This window comes from Sander vitreus, chromosome 17 (assembly GCF_031162955.1).
Source record: "Sander vitreus isolate 19-12246 chromosome 17, sanVit1, whole genome shotgun sequence".
NCBI classification, from domain to species: domain Eukaryota; kingdom Metazoa; phylum Chordata; class Actinopteri; order Perciformes; family Percidae; genus Sander; species Sander vitreus.
The window spans coordinates 24,277,141-24,298,046 of NC_135871.1; the positions used below are offsets into that span (position 1 = coordinate 24,277,141).

At 41.0% G+C, this 20,906-nt stretch overlaps 2 protein-coding genes across 5 annotated transcripts; both read right to left on the minus strand.

Annotated features, from left to right (window-relative positions):
• Positions 1-5,898: 5,898 nt before the first annotated feature.
• On the minus strand, positions 5,899-13,931 carry LOC144532637 (uncharacterized). 2 transcript variants are annotated; one of them, XM_078273516.1, is made up of 7 exons: positions 13,796-13,931; positions 12,727-12,983; positions 11,625-11,819; positions 10,800-10,966; positions 8,892-9,041; positions 7,149-7,318; positions 5,899-7,063 (listed from the first exon to the last, which is right to left on the minus strand). In XM_078273516.1, the coding sequence occupies exons 2-7, from the start codon at positions 12,913-12,915 to the stop codon at positions 6,615-6,617; spliced, it is 1,320 nt and encodes a 439-aa protein (XP_078129642.1). In that variant the 5' UTR covers positions 12,916-12,983; positions 13,796-13,931; the 3' UTR covers positions 5,899-6,614. The 2 variants fall into 2 exon arrangements, with proteins under 2 accessions (XP_078129642.1, XP_078129643.1); XM_078273517.1 differs by having other exon boundaries at positions 12,727-12,938; positions 13,796-13,930.
• Positions 13,932-17,627: 3,696 nt separating this feature from the next.
• On the minus strand, positions 17,628-20,319 carry LOC144532755 (uncharacterized). 3 transcript variants are annotated; one of them, XR_013503372.1, is made up of 8 exons: positions 19,958-20,319; positions 19,308-19,370; positions 19,135-19,167; positions 18,918-19,019; positions 18,792-18,824; positions 18,549-18,695; positions 18,292-18,452; positions 17,628-18,189 (listed from the first exon to the last, which is right to left on the minus strand). XR_013503372.1 is itself a non-coding variant. In XM_078273689.1 (8 exons), exons 1-7 carry the CDS (start codon positions 19,512-19,514, stop codon positions 18,373-18,375), a joined length of 510 nt encoding a protein of 169 aa, XP_078129815.1. In that variant the 5' UTR covers positions 19,515-19,948; the 3' UTR covers positions 17,628-18,189; positions 18,292-18,372. The 3 variants fall into 3 exon arrangements, 2 of the variants coding, with proteins under 2 accessions (XP_078129815.1, XP_078129814.1); XM_078273689.1 differs by lacking the exon at positions 19,958-20,319 and adding an exon at positions 19,460-19,948 and having other exon boundaries at positions 18,792-18,821; XM_078273688.1 differs by lacking the exon at positions 19,958-20,319 and adding an exon at positions 19,460-19,945.
• Positions 20,320-20,906: the final 587 nt, after the last annotated feature.

Sequence of the window (20,906 nt, forward strand, 5' to 3'; positions counted from 1 at the left end):
TCTAAATCCTTACAATTAAGTGGGTGTAGCGGAGGATAAGCCCCACTATGTAGGGGTATTATTAGTATAGTTCTGCTCTGGACGACTGGAAGAGTACAAGATCTGGGTCCGTACATCCTAGCACAATTGGCCCCAGTACCTAAAGGCCCAGACACACAGAGCTGACGGCCAAACGTCGGCAGAAAGGCAGTTGGGCTGATCAATCTCCCCAAATTGGTAAAAAAAGTGCCTCGGAACACAACAAAGCGACGAGACATAATACTTCTCCATAACAGCAGACGGCGCTAATCTGTATTGTCGCCCAAAAATGAAAACCAGCAGGTGATTGGCCGAACGCTTCACTTGGGTCTTGTTTCTCCGGAAATTCAAAGACAGACTGTCATGGCGGCTTGTTCAGAATACGATCTCATATTGTACTAAAATAGTTCACCGAAACGTGTTTCTCACTTAAAACATTTTAAGTGAGAAATAGGCCGTGCAGTTGCTGAATCTGTCTTCATTTCAGATCGACAAAGGTCAGTTTAAAAAATTTCGTAAGATTTTGAGAGACTCTAGTCACACTCATTCCGCTCTCCGTTTCCGGGTTAGCACTCTACCAATCAGATGGGTCATTTGAGTCTGACTGCCGGCAGTGCCCGCCCCGCCAATTATACATGTCAAATCAGCCAAAATGAAGGACGACGGCCCCTCGGATGGACGACAGCACGGAACACACCGAACAGACTCGAGTCACTAACCTCGCCAGACTGTCTCGACACACTACGCGAGCTTCGCCTGCTACGGCGACCAGCACCTCAGCCTGCGGTGTCGCTCGATGCCGTTAGCCGGGGAAAGGGGGCTAGGTGGAAAGCTAACGCTAGCTGGCCAACTGTGCCACCCATCCTGCTTGCAAGTGTCCGCTCATTAGACAACAAACATCCAACTTCAACGAAACTCGAGTTCAGAGACTGCTGTGTTTTTGTTTTTGTGGAAACATGGCTGAACAACAATTCAATTCAATTCAAGTTTATAGTATCAAATAATAACAAGAGTTATCTCAGGACACTTTACAGATAGAGTAGGTCTAGACCACACTATAATTTACAAAGACCCAACAATTCCAGTAATTCCCACAGAACAGTGCTCTGAAGGCCTGCTAGCCTTCAGAGCAGATAGAGATGCTGCTCTGTCGCCGGGTAAGACTCATGGAGGTGTGTTGTGTTAAAAAGGACTGGTGCAGAAATATGGTGCTTGTATCCAACTACTGCTCACCGCTGGTGGAGTTGATGGTGGAGGGAGACTGTTAAATGCCAACCATTCTATGCAAATTCACGGCTGTGTTTAAACTCTGTGTTTAGCTACCTCCAACCAAGCGCTAATGCTAACAATGCGTTAGCTGAACTTTACGGAGCCTATAATGTGTTTGCACTAAATGTAGCCTGTTTTTATATAATGTTCTTTTTATATATTTTAAATGGGTAACACCACTTGAAACGTTGTTTCGTGTATATGGTTGAAATGACAATAAAACACACTTGACTTGACTCCCTCTCTTTTCAAAAAAATGTTTCTCACTGTAGACAATCCCTAACCATTTTAAACAGATATTCCACAGAGAAAAATAAAAACCAGCTTGCAGTCAACAAAAACCAAAGCACAGTTTCAGTAAATTATTGACAGTTTAACAGAGCATGCAAATTATCCTTACCACTCACTGTCCCTCCAAAGGTGCAGCTTTGAGTCCGCTGAAAATTGCTCCCAGAGTCTATGACAGCGGAAGTCTATTGTCCATTATCGTGAACAGTATTACAGCCTTAGCTGCTGACTTAACTGTTCCCAGTCCACGGTCAAAATAGGGAAAAATAAACCATACCTCAGTCTCTAGTGTAAAGTAATGAACAAAAATTTGTGACGACAGAATATTCAGAACGGTGTGCAGCAGGTTAAACCAGGTTGAATGGTTGAGATGGCATCTGGATGGCAGGGAATCCTAACTTCAATATTCACTCACAGGATAACGTTCTCTAAAGGCAGTGACACACCAACCCGATAATCGGCTATCGGACAGTCTGGCAAGGTCAGTGACTCGAGTCTGTTCGGTGTGTTCCGTGCCATCGTCCGTCCGAGGAGCTGTCGGCCTTCATTTTGGCCGACCTGACATGTTGCGTCGGAGGGCGGGCAGTCGGACTATGACCAATCTGATTGGTGGAGTGCTAACCCGGATATGACGAGCGGGATGAGCATGACTAAAGCCCCTGACACACTAACCCGACGTCCGACCGTTGGCAGAAAAGGCAGTCGGACTGATCAGTCGGGTCCCTGAGGTCCAAAAAGTACCTCAGAACACACCGAAGCGATGCTGACTTGAGCGTGTAATGCGTCTCCATAACAGCAGGCGGTGCTAATCTGTATTGTCGGCCAAAAAATGTAAACCGGCAGCTGATTGGACGAACGCGTCATGTGGGTCTGGTTTCTCCGGAAATTCAAAGCCAGACTGTCATGGCGGCTTGTTAAGAATACAATCTCATATTTTACTAAAATAGTTCACCGAAACGTGTTTCTGAAAACATTTTAAGTCTGTCTTCATTTCAGATCGACAAAGGTCAGTTTAAAAGATTTTCGTCAGATTTTGAGAGGCTTAGTCATCCCAATAAACAATTTCATCATAACATCAATTTGTTATATTTTGTAGTCCAACCATAGACTAATATTAATGGACAAAGCATCTGGTTCGGCGAAGTGCTGCAAATGCGGAAGTCCCTTAAACCTGCATTCTATAAGAATTCCAGCAGGGGGCGACACGTTCGGTTGCAAAAGGAGGTCGGTTTCTGTAGAAGTCTATGAGAAAGTGACCCACTTCTCACTTGATTTATGACCTCAGTAAACATAAAACAATAGTCTTCTGCAATACAGAATGATGTTAATTTTTTGAATTATGGTCTTGTTGATTTTAAAATCAGCGATAAAGCAGGGGGTGTTTTAGGACGTGGCTATGATGTGATTGCCAGTGAAAGTGTGTAACGTAACGTAGAGTGTAAGCAGCGTAGCCAAGCTCCTCCCTCACTCCTCCGTCTTGTCTAAAATCGTCACATTTGCAACCAGGATGGCTGCACCCATAACAGCAAACTCGACGACTCATAGCAGATCTCCACAAACCAATGGGTGACGTCACACATGCTCTGTCCATTAATATTAACAGTCTATGAGTCCAACACAGAGCATACGTATGTGTGTATGAGTTATTTTCTGCCAAATGAGTTTTACAATAACATAAGCTGCTGTAATTCTGTTAGCACTCACTAGCATTAACACGTTTTATAAATCTGATTTATTATTAAAATATATAAAATACTTTAAAATACTAAGATACTATACTATACTAAGAAATAAAACATTGACAACATATAAGGCTGCATCTCCAACTGGCCTGTAGAATCATGTTTGCCACCCTATTGAATAATGCTGAAAAAAAAGCTGGGATGAGCAAGTATAGATAATGAATGGATAGTATACTGTAGTGATTTGTTAAATTGTGCTGGTTATGACATGATTTTGGTGTAAATGTTGTCTGACATCTTGAAAGTAGCATTATACCCTGCCAATATATTAATCGGAAACTGAGCTGAATTACTAGAAAAAAGACAGTATATGCTGCAAGAATAAATTAGAGATCAGAGATGGAAACCAGAGAGAAATAAAAAATAAATATATTAAAACAGTACAACAAAAAGACCAAAAAAATGTGCAGGAGAAAAATTAACATGAGCAGAGAAAGAGAGAATGAGTGCTATGCAAATAATTGCAATTTGCGCTGCAGTATGGTGTATGTGAGTTCTATGTGTTATTCATTAGTGTGTGTGTGTGTGTGTGTGTGTGTGTGTGTGTGTGTGTGTGTGTGTGTGTGTGTGTGTGTGTGTGTGTGTACAAAGCCAGTCAGATTATAACATTGCATTGAATAATAAAGTCACACTAATCTGATAGCCAGTGGGAGAAAAGGAAAAAAGACAGAGGGAGGAAGAGAATAAAAGAGCGGGGGAGTAATAACACCAATCAGAGAGCATTAGCAGAGCAGAGACCATGCAGTAATTGGAGCTGTGAAGTGTGACTCATCAACAGCTAGCGAGACCTGAGACACACACACCCATTGAAAACCATCAGCCACTTGTACCACTGTCCCTTTTTCTTTCTGTACTGCAATCACTATTCTCTAATTAATTTACACAAATTCTTTTTGTGCACACACACACACACACACACACATCTCAATCTATACAAACAGACACACGTGCAATCACAAACACTCTTTCTCACACTCGCACCAACACACCCACATACAGAAATACACACACACACACACACTTCTTTCCCAGCTTGACATTCGTACTGTTCTGCCAGCTATGCCACAAAAGTGCTCCTTCCTGTGCTTCTCGCCCACCTGCTGCATCGCACACCACATTACTGAGAGAGAAAGCATATTTTTAACCTTTCTGAGTGAGAAACACTTAACAAAAATTGCCATCTCTCCTGTGAACGTCACTCAAAATGTCCCCTTTTTCAGCATGCATTTCCTTTCACATACATAGAGGAAATAGGATTGTGCAGGTGGTGGACAGGTTGTTGTGCTTGTGATCGTTTGATATTAGTTACTTTCTGCTCCTTACATTTCACAAAATTGGCTTGTTACTTTAGTTTCAAATAATTTCAGTGGAGTTACCGTTATTATTTTTACGACTCGACAGATTCGGCGGCATTCGTTCGCGGCAAATCATTGCGGCTTGATGGCGGTAACGTTAAGGGGAAGATTAAAAAAGAGAAACTGGATCTGTGAATTCTCACAGAATCACAGTTGAATTCATATCTTGTTACTCAGTCAGAATCTTATTAACCTGGAGTCTTATATCATCACAATATCATCACAATCTGTCACAATAATCATATATGTGATGTTTTAGGCCTATTGGCAGACATCTGTTTAAAATGTAGTCAATGGCATATAAAGAGCCTTTTTTTCCATGTCCACTGAAGTTTCTCAGCTTGCACTCTAGTAACATTTGTGTGGTCCAGGTAGCTTTGCATAAAAAATGGTTGTCATTCACAAGGCTACTTTTACTTTTATACTTTAAGTAAATTTCCAAGCCTGTACTTTGTTACTTTTACTTGATTAAAGAAGTTAAATCAGTACTTCTACTTTTACTAGAGTATTATTTAACACAAGTATCTGTACTTCTACTTGAGTACGGGAAGTGAGTACTTTTGCCATCTCTGGTAAACAATCAGTAACCCTAGAAAGGTTGCAGAACTGTGACCACAGACCTTGTTATACCCATCATCAAATATGATGATCCATGTCCAAATATGGATTTAAGGTTTCAAAGGAAATCTCTCTGGGGAAAATAAATTTAGCTTGCACGTTATCATGGAAGTATTTTCCTCCAGACTGTACCTTAGTCTCTTTATTGGCACTGGGGCCATCACTTTCTGTATCCATAGGCAAAGCAGAAGTGTTGCTAACGTGCGATTTATCAACATTTCTAGCCTTAATGGCTTAGCTAAACTTTTAGTTTGTACCAAGGTCCTAGTCTGGAATTCAATTCCTACTAATTTATAGTAAACTTTAACTTGAGCTTTTGTAAAAAGAAAAAATCCTTATAACTTTTAGTACCATTTTACTGTGTTGTGAAATTACAGATGATTGCCTGGTTATCTGGAGCTATTACGCTCCTGAGATTTGAGGTTTACTTGTCAAGAGAAGCCATACAGTAAGCTTATTGATCTTCTTCTTGTAACTGTTTCTTTCTGTATTTATTTCTTTATAAGGATCCCCATTAGCACTAGCATAAGCATTGGCTATTATTCCTGGGGTCCACACACATACAGTCAAACACACTTATACTCACAAAACACAACAAGCTAAACAGCTCATCTCATTGAATTTAATAATAAAGCACAGAAAAGAAACAAAAATGTCATCATTAGGCCAAACACAATATTACCAATCAATCACAATTCCTCAAGAATTCAATTTGCATTTTATTTTTTTTACCTTCATCATAGAAATAAATAGTAATTCTCAATAAACAAATTCTTGTCTGAATGATTTTAAATTATATATGTATCCATCCTGCGCTTTCACATTTTGCCGTGGGGGGGGGGATGACAAATGTAGGGTTTTTGGTAAGATTTTTTTTCTGTGATTTATTTACATGTGTATTTGTATTTTGGTATTGAGCAGATGTACAAACAAGGAAGAAAAAAAAAAAAGTAGGCTACAGCCGAAAATGGCTCTATTATTATTATTATGCAACTCTTTCCTTGAAAGTTGTAAAGGTTTAATGAAATTGCCTAATATGTGTTACTAAAATGTACAGGTTTGAAAAGCCTGTGTGAAACACACTTAATAGAAATCACATGAAACCCAAAGTTGATATTTGGCCAAGGCTGACACTTTGGTAGTATATATCATTGCAGACAAATCAGCAAAACCGCCATTCAGCTTCTTTCCAGCAGTCAGTTATAAGTTATCTCAATAAATTACAAACAACATTGCAAAAATCCTTCATGTTTCTGAGTTTGGTTTAATGTTTCTCTTCAATAAAGGATGGGAACTTTCTGATGCTGCTGTCTAGTCATGGCTTTCATGTACTTGCTGCATGATGATTGAGGCTTTCATCCGGCTGCGTCTCCACAATACTCAGTTGCAAACTTTCATCTCTCTGCTCACTTTCCTCCGCCTCGTCTCGTCTTGCTCTCCTGTCCGTCTTGCCCCGATAATCTCCTTGGCCCCTGTCCACTCTTTGTTCTCCATCAGTGCCTTGGGCCCAATCATTAAGATGCACTCCATCACTCTGTTCCATACCATTTCCCACCCCCGTTTTATTTGTACATCCTGGTTCAATTCTTACTGTTCTCAGATTGACACTAGCCTTGATAAAGTAGTTCTCCAGCTCTGCCACAGGTCCCTTATCAGAGAACAAATGGTGCAGGTATGCCTGGGCGTACTGATCTGACGTGATAAGGTCCAGGTTAATGGAGGAGGACACAGTAGCAGAGGTGGTATCCAGCCCAGAGACGCTCCTTCTTCTCCCTGTTAAGTTCAACTTAGTTCAGTTAAATGCAACTCGATTGAGAAAGGCACAAGCCGTTTCCTTGGTTATTTCTAGAAAGTCTACCTGTCTCTGTCTTCATAGCGGATAGAGGGATGGTCACACTCTTTCCTGTCTCTCTGTCTGTCACAATGAGTCCCGTCATGGATCCCTCCTCTGGCACCTCGCTGGAGGGGTCGCATGATGCCACACCCCCTCGACATTTCACGACACACACTGAATTAGACTTATAACGCCTATAATGAAGAGATGGGGGGATGACAGGATAGAATTGGGAAAGAACAGACGATTTATAAATGCATTCATTAATTTAGACAGAAACCTGGATTCATCGTTGCAACATTTGATTAATGACTTAATGGGCGAGGGCCTGTCTGACCCATTGATGAAGAAATTGTAATAACCTTTGGCTTTCATGTTTTTTTCCCCATTTTGCTCACATGCTGTTGATTCTGTCATCATTGCAGTTATTGCCTGTCTGACTGGATATTTTTTTACTGTAAGCAGCAACTCTAAATTGTAAGCTGAAGGTTTACGGCTAGACTTTTATGACAGTCTGATGTGCTTTTTGTGTGTTTTTCCTGTCAAATTTGGTGCAGGCTGAAGGGCTTGACTCCTAGTAGACAGCCAGGCCCTGTGTGGCTGTGGTTTTCACTGTCATATGCTTTATTAGGCTCCTGCTTCCACCGAAGTGCTGTGTGTTTGCTGTCTGACAACATGGTCTCAAAATCTTCAGTGTTTGTAGTTGACCGTATGCTGTGTAGTACACTTCCTGCATAGGTTGTCCACCTACAGTCTCCCGCTCTACCAATCATAATCAGTTAAATTAGACTCCATGGCACTGTGAATGGCTCATGCAACTGTATTTTTTGCTGCCCAAACATGTTTAATTATTTAAAAAAAAAAAAAAATAATAATAAGTCATTACAAATAAAGAGTCAACTCCCAGCATTTTTAATGTCCAGGTCATTGCCAACAAAGTGGAGTCAAAGAGTTGACTCTTCCATTCGTTGCACGTTTAGACATCAACATCCCAGCCAAAATGGGTAAATCTAAAAAAACATAAAAAATCAAAAATTGCCAACTTATCATGTCTCACCCACACAGTAACCAGACACCATTTCCAAATTGTAGCACACTTTGTAGCACCATTAGTGGCCCAAATAGGCATACACACGTGATTCTATGGAGCCAGTACCCCACAAACCCATTAGTTCACCAAATGGACATGTGATGAGACCCTCCACTATGGTCCCATCCATTCATGTCCCATTAATGCATGTTACTAACTTAGCTCCCCGGAGCGCTTCTTCCCCAAAGTCCTTATACTTACTTGCCTCACAGATTTCCTTGGATTGTGGTGCCACCTGAAACGTGTTTGCAGTTGCTGCAGTGGTCCTGCTTGACGCCCTGCACTGCTACTACTATTATTTCTAGTCCTAGTTCTATTACTTTTGTTGTAAATATAATTGCCACTGTTCATCATACCAACTGCTATAATTATTATAAATCATATTTCTATCATATTTCGGTATCTGTGTCTCTGTGTCCCAGCCGGCAGCGGCAGATGGCCGCCCACCAAGAGCCTGGTTCTTACGGAGGTTACTGCCCGTTTAAAGAAGGTTTTTCCTCAACACTGTCGCAACAAATGCATGCTCTTGGGGGGAATAGTTGGGTATTTATAAATTATAGAGTGCGATTTAGACCTACTCTATCTGTAAAGTGTCCTGAGAGAACTTATGTTGTGATTTGACACTATAAATAAAATTTAATTGGTTGATTGGTAGATTGCTGCCACTACTGTATTACCTGTAAGCAGGTATGATCTGTGTGAGGTCTTCCTTGTATTGCTCCAGTGCAGCCCTTGCAGCCAGCGGCTCAGCCTGGCCCTCAAAACCAGCTAGGTGAACCAACATCTGGGTATGAAATGCTGCTCCACTGGCCCAGTGCCTCAGAGACCTGGAGGAACAGCCCATCATGACCACTAATCAGTGATCAGTGTTCTATTGCATTATACTGAATAGTACTCTGCTCTTCTCCATGCAACATATATATACATATATAAAAAGTCAGATGTCAGAAACATTGTCTGAAACAATTCCCAGATTTTCTCTTTGGCACTATAGGACTGGTGTCTAGATTGGCTGCAAAATAAGTTGCATGCTGGTCTCATTTGTAGTCGTAATACAGTGAATTATATTCGGACTAGCGACAGAAAGAACTACAACACCACACAATAAAATTTTTTTTTAAAAAAACATTCTAAAGCGCTGCGGGAACATTTCAGTGAGCAGTTGAAGTAGTGTTACATTGACGTAGGAAAATTAAGACCTGTTTAAAACTATTTAAGACCTAGGACACAATATTTTAGACTTGTTAAGGCCTAAAAACTTTTTTAGACTGTTTAAGACCCCGCGAAAAACCATGTCTATAATGTGTAACATAGAGGGTTTTCACGACGCGTCATCAGACCCGAAGTCGCCATGTTGGAGGTACTCCGCATCACAACAAAGCACAGGCACTGAAGTAGATCCTGAACGGCGTTAAGGAAAATGGTTAATTATTGCCGTGTTTTAGGTTGTACCAATAGGTCAGACCGAGAAAAACATTTGGAATATTATCGACTTCCAAAAGTTATTAAAAACCAGAGAGAGGAATGCCAGAAGTTATCAGAGGAAAGGAGGCGCTTGTGGTTGGCAAAGCTCAACCAGGATCTACGAGGGAACAATCTGTCTTGTTCGGTCTTTGAAATGAAAATAAACTATTGAGAGTCACTTGGCTACACCTTGAGTATCACAATGATATCATACAGTTAAGGTTAGGTTGATTAAAGACGTTATTGCATTACTTACTTTGGCCTTCACAACACAACGGTCGTTAATGACTTGGTACTGCGTCTCCCTCACCCATCCACACACCATCTGGTTATAAGCCTCCAAACGTTTGTAGGATTTAAGGTCTTCCGCTGTGTATGGGCTCGGCGAGAAAATCAGGTAGTTGACTAAATTGGGATATGCAACTGAAGGAAGAATCACCGGGTCGCCATGGGTCCAAGAAGAGGGAGCCAACTTGTAGGGATCTGCACCGCCAGTAAACTGTAATTTCTCAAAATATCTCGCCTTTTTTTGTGGTCCAAGTCCTTCCATGCCTTTGCATCTTGGATGCGTTTTGATGAGCTTTTCTGTTGTTTAGACATAAAGTATTATAGTATCCAAAGTGCACAATACTCCAGTTGTTTACACCGAGTGCCTCCAATATGGCCGCCGACTAGGTTACCGCCCAGAACGTGACGTCGGTGAAAACCCTCTATTAGACCCTGTGCAACAATTCTTCCACTCCCCTGTATGCTGCTCTACTGTATGACACCATCCTCTACTCCACTGTGCTCACCTGTTGTCAGAAAAGTTATGCTTTCTTTTCTTTCAGTGTTAAACTACTTGCTTGAAGTAAATGCTAACTATTTCTGCCTCTCATGAGATAACCATGAGAGCCACTGACCTTGTGAAAAGCACAGAATGCCCCTGAGGGCTGAGCGCATGTGGAGGAGATGCCGGGCCTGACCAGAGATAATTAGACAGTATCTCCTTTGTAATACACTCCCTGATTGTTATAAAAAGAAACTGCTGTGAACACATAGTCAGTCATTTTGTCTGTACTTACTGGGTTGTCCATTCTTTGATAAACAATTATCCTAACACCTGTACTGTATTGTCTCACCTGGAGTCACAGTCTCCCCCCAGCAGACAGGTCTTCAGCTGGGTGAGGGTGAGGCTGAGCTGGGCCTCAAGTCTAATGGAGTCCTGGATCAGCCTGCTTTTGTCACTCAGGTTGATCCTGCAGCGCTTCAGGTACTCCTCCATCACCTCCTGGAGCTCCCAAACTCTCTGCAGGAGGTAGAAGTGAATGCATAGAAATTGCAGTATTGCAGTTCTGGCACCGACCTTGATATCTGGATTTGGAGTATTAGGGCTGCAACTAACGGTTATTTTTATTGTCGATTCATCTGTCGATTATTTTTCTCAATTAATCGATTAGTTGTTATATCGATAGTTGGTCTATAAAATGTCAGAAAATGGTGAAAAGTGGTCAGTGATCGACCAGTGTGTCCCAAAGCCCAAGATGACGTCCTTAAATGTCTTGTTTTGTCCACAACTCAGAGATATTCAGTTTACTGTCACAGAGGAGAGAAGAAACAAGAAAACATTCGCATTTAAGAAGCTGGAATGAGAGAAGTTTTACTTTATTTTTTATAAAAAATGACTCCAGCCAATTAACCTATTATCAAAATAGCTGGCGATTAATTTAATAGTTGACAGCTAATCGATTAATATTTGCGGCTCTAATTTGTGGATTCATAACTATCCTAAATGTTCTGTGTCCCTTCATCACTTTGTTGTTACAATAAAAATCAACTTTTAGCAGTCTCGTCAAAAAGAAAGTTGGCTGAAATGTCTCAGTAGATATATACAGGAATATACTTTAATATTATATCAAGCAATCTTTTTACTTATTCCCCTCATTATTTTCTATCAGAGGCTTTACCTGGCATGATGATGACCCCGCTGACTTCCCTTTCACACCTGGTGACTGTTTCGATGACGTGTAGGCCATGTCCATCACCATAGTAACCACCAATCCCACCAGGCCAGCCAGGCGTGGCTCATCTGAAAAGGATGCCAATCGGCCAATCAGATCCTTCAGGTAGGTCGGCGCCCTCTTCCCAATGTCGCCCTGCAGCTGGTTAAGAAGGAATGAACACAAATGTCCATGCTTAATGGTAACAGAATTTCAGCATACTGCCTCTTACTATCTGTCTCAATAAAATAAAAATGCGAGGTTAGTTGATTTCTCTCTCTACTTTTCAAGAACAACTTTAAACTGCATTTTGTCACTATCATATTGCTCCTTTTGGCCATTGTATTGATTTTATAACCTCTTTACAATCCCCAACAGGACCACATTTCTAATACTGAGTGGTGCTTCATTATTTTGCACAATGCCCTTTCTTAACTGTCTCAAGGCAACAACATCTTTCTTTCCCCTCGTGTTCATCTCCACCTGCATCGCATTACTGAACAGATGATTTAAAGGGGAAATCAATGAGCAGTTGGCCCGCTCAGTCTATTTCAGAAGGCACAGATCAACTCGTGTTTTGTAGTCGGTCTATGTTTTGTTCATATTAAGCATCATTATCACTGATCTGGCACACTTTATTTTCTTTACTTTACTTTTATTTTCATTTAAAGAACAAAAGTACATCGCCAGTATGTACATATACAAAAAGTCACTACCAGAGGTGTACCTACATACACTTAATACACATTAAATCAAATGTATCATAGGTAGGCTTACATGAGAAATTTATCAAACACAAAATCAGTCTTAATTGCCTAATTATTCTTAACGTCTCTTATAGTGTTGCCGTATTGGTGCAGTTCTTGAAAAAAAGTTTTCAAAGTTTGGTTTGGAGTCCGCCCATTTCTTCTTTTACAAGATTATATATATTGTACAAAATCTCAATCATCTCATTGCCTTCAAAACAAATAATTATGTCTTTATCCTCAAACTGAATTGATTGGCTAGTTTTCATTCTTATAAGATGTTGAACATCAACCCAAAATACTTTCTTTTCACTCTCATTAACCTGCTTTAGTTGTTCCTGGAGGCTGGCGGCCTGGGAGTCAAGGCTCTCATCGTGATTGGCTAGGAGAAGAGGGTGGACGACTCTGAGGACAGGTACGGCACCGCCCTCCAACATGGCATCGTAGAGGAGAGAACCAATCGCATCCTTCACTTGAGAAAGCTCTTCTTCTGATGAGAACAGCTGGCCCATAATGGTATTTGTATAAAAATATCCTGTGTAGAGACAAACCAGTAAATAGTTCGTATTTATGGCAGCTTCTGAAGAAGAGAAAAGAGAGAGAAAAGTAATGTAAGTAATATATAGGCTAATATAGGCTATGTCCGGCCAACGCCCTGCTACGCCCTGTTACGCCCTGCTGTGCTCTACGAAACCATGAACTATTATAACTATTACACGATCTTTATTGTGACTATTATTGCCATTGTTCATCATACCCCCAACCGGCACTGTCAGACACCGCTTACCAAGAGCCTGGGTCTGCCCGAGGTTTTTCCTTACGCATTCATGCATGCTCTTGGGGGAATCACTGGAATTGTTGGGTCCTTGTAAATTATAGAGTGTGGTCTAGACCTACTCTATCTGTAAAGTGTCCTGAGATAATTCCTGTTATGATCTGACACTATAAATAAAATTGAATTGAAATTGAATTAATAGGGTATAAATACAAACCTTTAGCATTGAATATCTGGTGCTTATATAGTGAATCACATACTCAGATAATAGTGTAATTACAGTCTCCTATTTTCTTTTTTACTAAATACAAACAGGGTTCAAAATTAACTTTTTCGTCCACCAGCCAAATGGCTAGTGAATGTTAACATTTTAACAGCCACTCAATAGATCCCCATTGGGGTTTCTTTGGCTGGTGAAGCAAATCTACCAGCCACTTGCATATTTGACCAGCATTCGGCTGGTAAATGGTGCTAATGTTGTAACCCTGAATATAAACATCACAATTAAACTATGACCTTACGGGTTTCAATACAAGTTATTAATATATTTAGAGAACTCAAGACACAAGCAAACTATTTAATTCATCATGAAAGCAAGACGTTAATTTTCAAAATACCTCCAAAATAGCACCGTCAAATTTTACACTGACGTTCCAGCAGCGTTTCAGTCACATCTAATCTCTCAGTTACTGCAGTACAGTTGTGCTTTGGGCGGCCTCTGCATGGCCTCTCTCTCCACCGCCCCACTTCCTCTGTAGATGCTAGATCGGATCCTCTAGAAGTGGCGACGTCACGGGATGTGCCTCGTGGCCCGCATTATTCTGCCTCTGATTGGTTTACCCTACCTAACCCTAACCAATCCCCACTCCCCATTCCTAAACCTAACTACGACTAGCGGATCCGATCTAGCATCTACCCACTTCCTCCTTTGTCCATCACTGCTGCAGTGAAAAGATTAACCAAGACAACACAGCAGCCGAATGTAGCTGAGCAGTAAACCTAGACCTCCCCCTAGCTGCAGTGACCAGGAAATGCAATTAGGCTACTGTGAATGCTGGGGACAGTCAGCCTGTTAGAGTTTGTCTCAGTAATCTCCATCTGAAAGGGTTTTTGTTGCCTCTTTTCTGTTGGTGCATGGAGAATTAAAACCAATGAGAATAGTTTTTTGCACTCTTGTAGTGCTATCTGTATGTGAATGCATGATAGTGAAATTAAACTAATTATCCTTGTGCTTAGGGGACTTCCTGGCTGCAAACTCGTTATGGCTGTGTTAAACATTGAAAAACTAGGCCAAGGGCTTTCAGCTTTTTTTATTTAGCTAAATGGAACAGTGGCCTTGGTGGTGGTGGTGTGATGTTGACTTTTTTTACATAAGATATGGTGCAAGGGGATTTGGGATTTTATGTAGTGTGAGAGATGTTCTTTGTTAACTGGGACAAGGACTTGTGTGCACTGTCAGGCCTCCTCAGAGTTTTGTGTGTATTACCAGCTGTAGCTAAATTAAATCACCCACACTGTGTTTAAAGGACAATTCCGGCGCAAAACGAACTTAGGGGTTAATAACAGATGTGTACCCACTCGATCGCTCTCTGGGACATGTTTTCATGCTAATCGAATGTGTTTGTAGCTTGAAACAAGCTAGCGTGGACAGCTGATTAGCTTACAACGCTAGTATTCGGGGCACAGGGAAAGTAAAAACAAATTGCTTATTATACCACTAAAAAGGCTCAAAATATCACCACACTTCAACGGTAGCATAGTGAGGGTCCCTAAATGTTAACCGAAGCATTGAGAACATTGTAAGTGTACAGACAGTTTATTAAAAAGATTATAAAGACAGTCGCGTTCATGTATACTAATATGCTACTGTCTTTCTAAACTATGTTTTTAATAAACTGTCTGTACACTTACAATGTTCTCAATGCTTCAGTTAACATTTAGGGACCCTCATTATGCTACCGTTGAAGTGTGGTGTGCCTCGAATACTAGCGTTGTAAGCTAATCAACGGTCCGCGCTAGCTTGTTTCAAGCTACAAACACATTCGATTAGCATGAAAACATGTCCCAGAGAGCGATCGAGTGGCTACACATTTGTTATTAACCCCTAGGTTCGTTTTGCGCCGGAATTGTCTTAAGCCTGAGCTCAGGATAATGTGCATGTCTTCATATCTGTTAATCCTTTAGATTAAAGTTGCTAGACCGCCCTCCTCATACTGTCACCTGTTTTTCACAATCAGTTTCAAACCATTATTTTATCTTATTTCCAATTGGTGTGTGAGCAATTGTAGTTGCTTATTAGTCTGATATTTCCCTTAAAGTTGGCCAAACCAGAGCTCAAAGAGAGTGAATGTTGAACTTACATTCATCTGGTGGTCAGAAACACGACTCCAAATTAATGCTAATGTTGCTCCGTAACTGCTACAGTAGATGGGTAACAAAGCAAATTTTTGCTATAATGAGCCATATCAACTTTAAAAGGTGGCAACATGTTGTGTTGTGCAAGTGTTGGCTGACCCCAAGTGGCCAGCAGACTTATTAATGCAAGTATCTTTTATTCCAGCAAGGACTCCAGAATGTCACATCAAGTTGCTGGCAAAGGTATGGAGAAGGTGTTGCTACACACATGCTGTTCTCCGGCCCCGTTTTATAAGAATATTGGACTGAAATAAGCTCATTGCACATTTGTTCAGGTTTCAGAGTGCCAGAGCATTTATTTCTGGGGAGGGCAGCTCGGTTACTCTCTCACCAATCTGATAAGAAGCTTTTTGGAATTAGAGTAGCAGAATTTAGCAGATAACCTAACTTGGCTGTAACCAACTGTACCACAAATAGGAAAATAGGCCATTTTTAAATTAGACATTTTGACATGAAAAGAGGTATATATAAAAATACATGATGGCTTGCTGGCTCACTGTCACAGAGCCTGGTACACTTGAAAAAAAACCACCGTTAATGTTATTAGTAACACCTGGGACAAGAGAGATTATAACTCATAGGATAAGAAGTTTGGTTAATTTATGTGAATTAAGATAAATACAATAAGAAAACATAATATTTGGGGTACACATGGGAAGTAATTATTGAAATGGATAATATAAATAGTGTTTATTTTAAATAATACAACTTGTGTGAGCTAGAGGCACCTTGGTGTGCTCACTTATTTATGGTTGGTATACCAAGATGTCACAGTGAATTTGACAAACAAACCGCACATGGACCAACACACACACGTTTCCTCATTTCTCTCCATCCAGTCGGCTTTCCATCCACCTGCTCTATTTTACTTCTCCTGTTATTGGTGCTGGGATTGTGCGTGTCGCTCTTGTTCTCTGTCTCACTCCATGGATGGCTGTTTTGACACACTTTACACTTCTCCGAAAGCAGTACATACTTAAATGGGCAGAGATGCACACATATACTGTACATGGTTAAATGGTGAGAATTCACTGCTCCTCTTGCTTTCGATTTGATTTGTTTCGCTCCGTCTCTTTGTAAAGGTCTAATTTCCATCTGAGAGGGAAGTGAAGATGAAAGGAGGGAGGGTGAGAAAGAGATGAGAGAAGAGAGAAAAAGGAAAGATTAGGCAAGGAGAGAATAGAAGGGTGAGACAAAGTAAAAGTGATGTTGATAAAAGAGAGGAGTTAAAGGAGAATGACAAATGGACTCAACTTACCTTAAGACACACACACACACACACACACACACACACACACACACAGTCTGGCCTTCTAAATGACAGTCCACTTGAAACCATACTTAATATAAATTTCATTTCATTTTTCTTTTCCGTCCATTTCTTTTATCTATATTCTGTGAGTCTTTCCCCTCATCATCATGTCTCCTCTTCCATCCTCCATCTTCTGTATCCTCCTCCCTCTGATCATTTATGCAGTGTAGGGGATAATAAAAACAAGTTTAATGTACAGTAATACATCACGCCATGGCTGGTGTGCCAAGCGGCATCCATTTTGTGAAGCTGCTGTGTTCAAGTAGCAGCAGGGCTAATTATTGCAAATGGCAGCTGTTAAAAGGAGTATTGATGTCTCCTTTCTACATGGATACATCCAATATTATGGGCTGATAGATGTTGGATTAGGACATTCCACCAGACCCCCTGGCCTAATTGCCTTCGTCCCTGACGACACACCAGGGCCAAGTACAGCAGAGGGTGACCAGGGGGAGGAAAGCCAGGGTCGAGAGAGAGAGAGAGAGAGAGAGAGAGAACCCAGGTAACAGTTTTTGGTTCCCAGAACGTTCTGGGAACGTTTGTTTTTGGTTGTGGGAACATTCCCTGAAGGTTAGTTTTTGGTTCCCATGGAAAGTTTTCCTGGCGTTTAGGGAACATTAGTTTTTGGTTACATCGACCGTTCCCCTAACGTTGTAACCTTTAGAGAACGTTCCCCTACCGTTATTTTTTACATTCCCCTAACCTTTAAATAACTAACTTGATGGGATTTATAACTTTAATATAAAATTAACAAAATACAAAAAAATAATATAACAATCAGAAACTATACAAATAAGAAGAAAAAAACAATGGAGTGGGATGTAGAGTGCAAGATGCATATTGGAATGACAACGTATGTAATGTGTAGGTGAATGGCCAAAGTGGGGATGACCACACTTATCAGCAGTTCAGGAGAGTGATGGCAGTGGGAAAGAAGCTGTTCTTGTGTCTGGTTGTTTTTCTGTGCAGGGATCTGTAGCGCCTGCCAGAGGGGAGGAAGCAGGAGGATAGCAGTAGTGTAGAAGACGGCCAATAGCTCTTGTTTGCCATGCCATGCTTCCGCAGTTGCCGTAGGAAGTACATCCTCTGCTGAGCCTTTTTAAGGATGGTGTTGATGTTAGACTCCCACTTCAGGTCCTGGGAAATGATGGAGCCCAGAAACTTGAATGAGTCCACCTTTGACACTGGGCTGTTAGGATATTGGGGAGGGGGAGGGAGGGGGGGCACTGTGGGGTCCTCCACATCTGATGCAGTCTGCGTAGGGGAAGTTTTTCTGGGAGGCCGCTAGAGTAGAAGTCAAAATGAAGCAAAGTTACAAGTCAAATTAAAACCTCTTATCAGCCAAGCTAAGCATAATAATGATGTGAACAATAAAATAACACCTGCCTGTTATAACCCTGCAGATTGTCAGGTCCTGGAAGGCCTTCTTTGCCTTTCTGCCCTGTAGGCTTATACGGTTTTAGAACGTCATTGGTTGGCACTCGCCGTAGCATGCGACGGATGGCAGTACCTCCGGTCAAACCTCCAAGGGTTGTCAGGAAAAGTTGCTGTAAAACATATAGAAATACAAATTTGAATTTATGCAATTATATAGTGTTATTCTTAGGGCAGGGTAGGGAAGAGGACTATGGCCACTTAATTACCATTTTGTTGACAGAGACTCCTGTCGGAACTCATGCAGCTCTGTGACTGTCGAGCAGGGCGACAGCAACATGTCATCAACTGGAGCAGAGGGAGGTGACTGGTAGCTCCTTCAGAGCATGAGCAGCTCATCCAGCTTCTCATCAAGGCTATGGAAAAATGAATGGTGTTAGTTTTAGTTGTAATACATTATATTATTATATACTTGCATATGTGAACAACTTAGTGTCTTAGAGTCTTCTTACCTCTCATTTCCGTCTCCCGTGTGATGAGTTCTGCTGTTTACAACAACAAAAAAAGTTAAGTTACTCTCAAGTTCCTTGTCATGAAATTGTATTGAATTGAAAATGGAAAATTCAAAGCCACTGTACCTTCAACAGGGTCCCAAGATGAAGTGACAGGCCGAGCTTGCGTTACAATAGACCCATCCAGCTCTGGGCGACCGGCTGGTTTCCTGTGTGGTGTTGACTCATCTAAAAAGAAAGTAGATATGAATATTGGTCAGTTCATTTATGGTAGGTTTCTTGCACATGCCACTGCAAAAGATGAACCTATGCTGTTACATTAGACATCGCTAAAAAAACGTACATGCAGGTGGTGGAGGCAGTGATGTCTGCTGACCTAAAAAAAGGCAGGAAGAGACAAACACATCAGAACAGTCACGTGATATACACCAGGTTGAGTGTCAGTAGTTCCATGGTAGGAAATATGACTCTGGTTTCTTAAACGCATGCATAAATAAATAATAAATGTTAACTTACGGACAGGGCTTCCGGACACACGCTCCGTCCTGGAATGCTTTCTTGCTTGTGGAACGGATTCATCTGAAATAAAAGACCATACAATTTGTACGGATTGCAAAAAGAATGTTTGAATTGTGTAAATAAAGTAGTCTGTACTTAAGAGGTCTTACCATTATCTAAAAATAAACGATAGATGTATTTAGACAACCAAAGAGGTGTAATCATTATGTCGTGCTAGGTTAGCATGCAGTTTCGTTAACAGAACTTCTCTTAATACATCCATGGCTTTATCTCTCATCCACGTTACAGGCTTTACAGCATACAGCCATCGGATGTATCGTAAGACAGAAGATATTACGTTAACGTTAGTTAGCTAGCTACCTAGCTCCATTATTTAGCTTCAGCCGATAGCCCCGGCATTTTTGGGAAACGCTAATGACGTTACATCCATGTAACAGGTTTTACAGCATACATGCATACATCCATCCATACATCCCTCGGATGTTTCATAAGATAATACCATGGATGTATTAATAGAACACATGGTGAATTACAGCCTCCAATTTGGACGTGCATTCAGTGAGTCCGACTGAGTTCAGCTCGACTCGCTGTATAATGCTGGCAACCATGTCGGAGCTTTCTTTAAGTTGTTTACCAAAATCTCCCACCTTGTTGTCCAGGTTCATTATGGCGGCTAAAACATGTCCGAGGGAAGGCTCAGTCTCTGTCGCCAACTGTATTGTATCCATAGCTAGCAGCGCTCAGGGCATAGCCAGCTGTGGAAAGCTAACTTGTTTCCCGCGTTAGCATCCGGGCTAGTAGTCTTGAGCGGAGAAAAGTCTTTATTGTTGACAGCCGACAATGTATTTCTTGGTATCTTGTCCTGCCTTGCGTTATAACACTGTCGGTGAAGTATAGCCAGCACATGTTTTAGTCAATGGCAGTATTTCAGTTCGAATTTGGGACCAAACGAACGGATCTTAAAACCTTTTGTTTGCCCTGTTCGCCAGGTGTATCAGGACAGGACTTCAATCGGTCACCTGAAAGCAGAGGCACTGTCTTCCCCCTACTGGCTGGGGGTGTAACAGTTGGATTTGTACACTGAACTGAACCACTTGTTAGTTATAAGTGAAATGAAAGAAAAATCGTTCTATTGATAGATTCTTGTTTTAAGTATTTTCGCCTAATACAGTTACAAAAACGAAATCAAGCACAAAAGTGTTGTTTTTAACAAAATTGTTATCAGCCTAAAAATAAATATATTCTCTTGCTATGTTGTTTATCTTACTTAGATTGTATAAGACCAATCATTTTTGAGTGAATCTAAATCAAGTTACTGCAAACCTTGTATATGCTACTTCAAAAACTTAAATGGAGCTGGTTTAAATAAACATTTTCAAAACCGCACTCAGAACATCCAAAAACAACCAAAAACAACCAAACGGGAACGTTGTGTGGAGGTACAGTGCAACCACAGGAGAACGTTTCATTTGGTTGGTTCTCTTAACGTTTAGGGAACGTTACAACCATGAGGGAACGTTCCATAAACGTTAGTTTTTGGTTTGGTTCGAACTAACCTTTAGGGAAACAGAAACTAACGTTCCCCAACGTTACCTA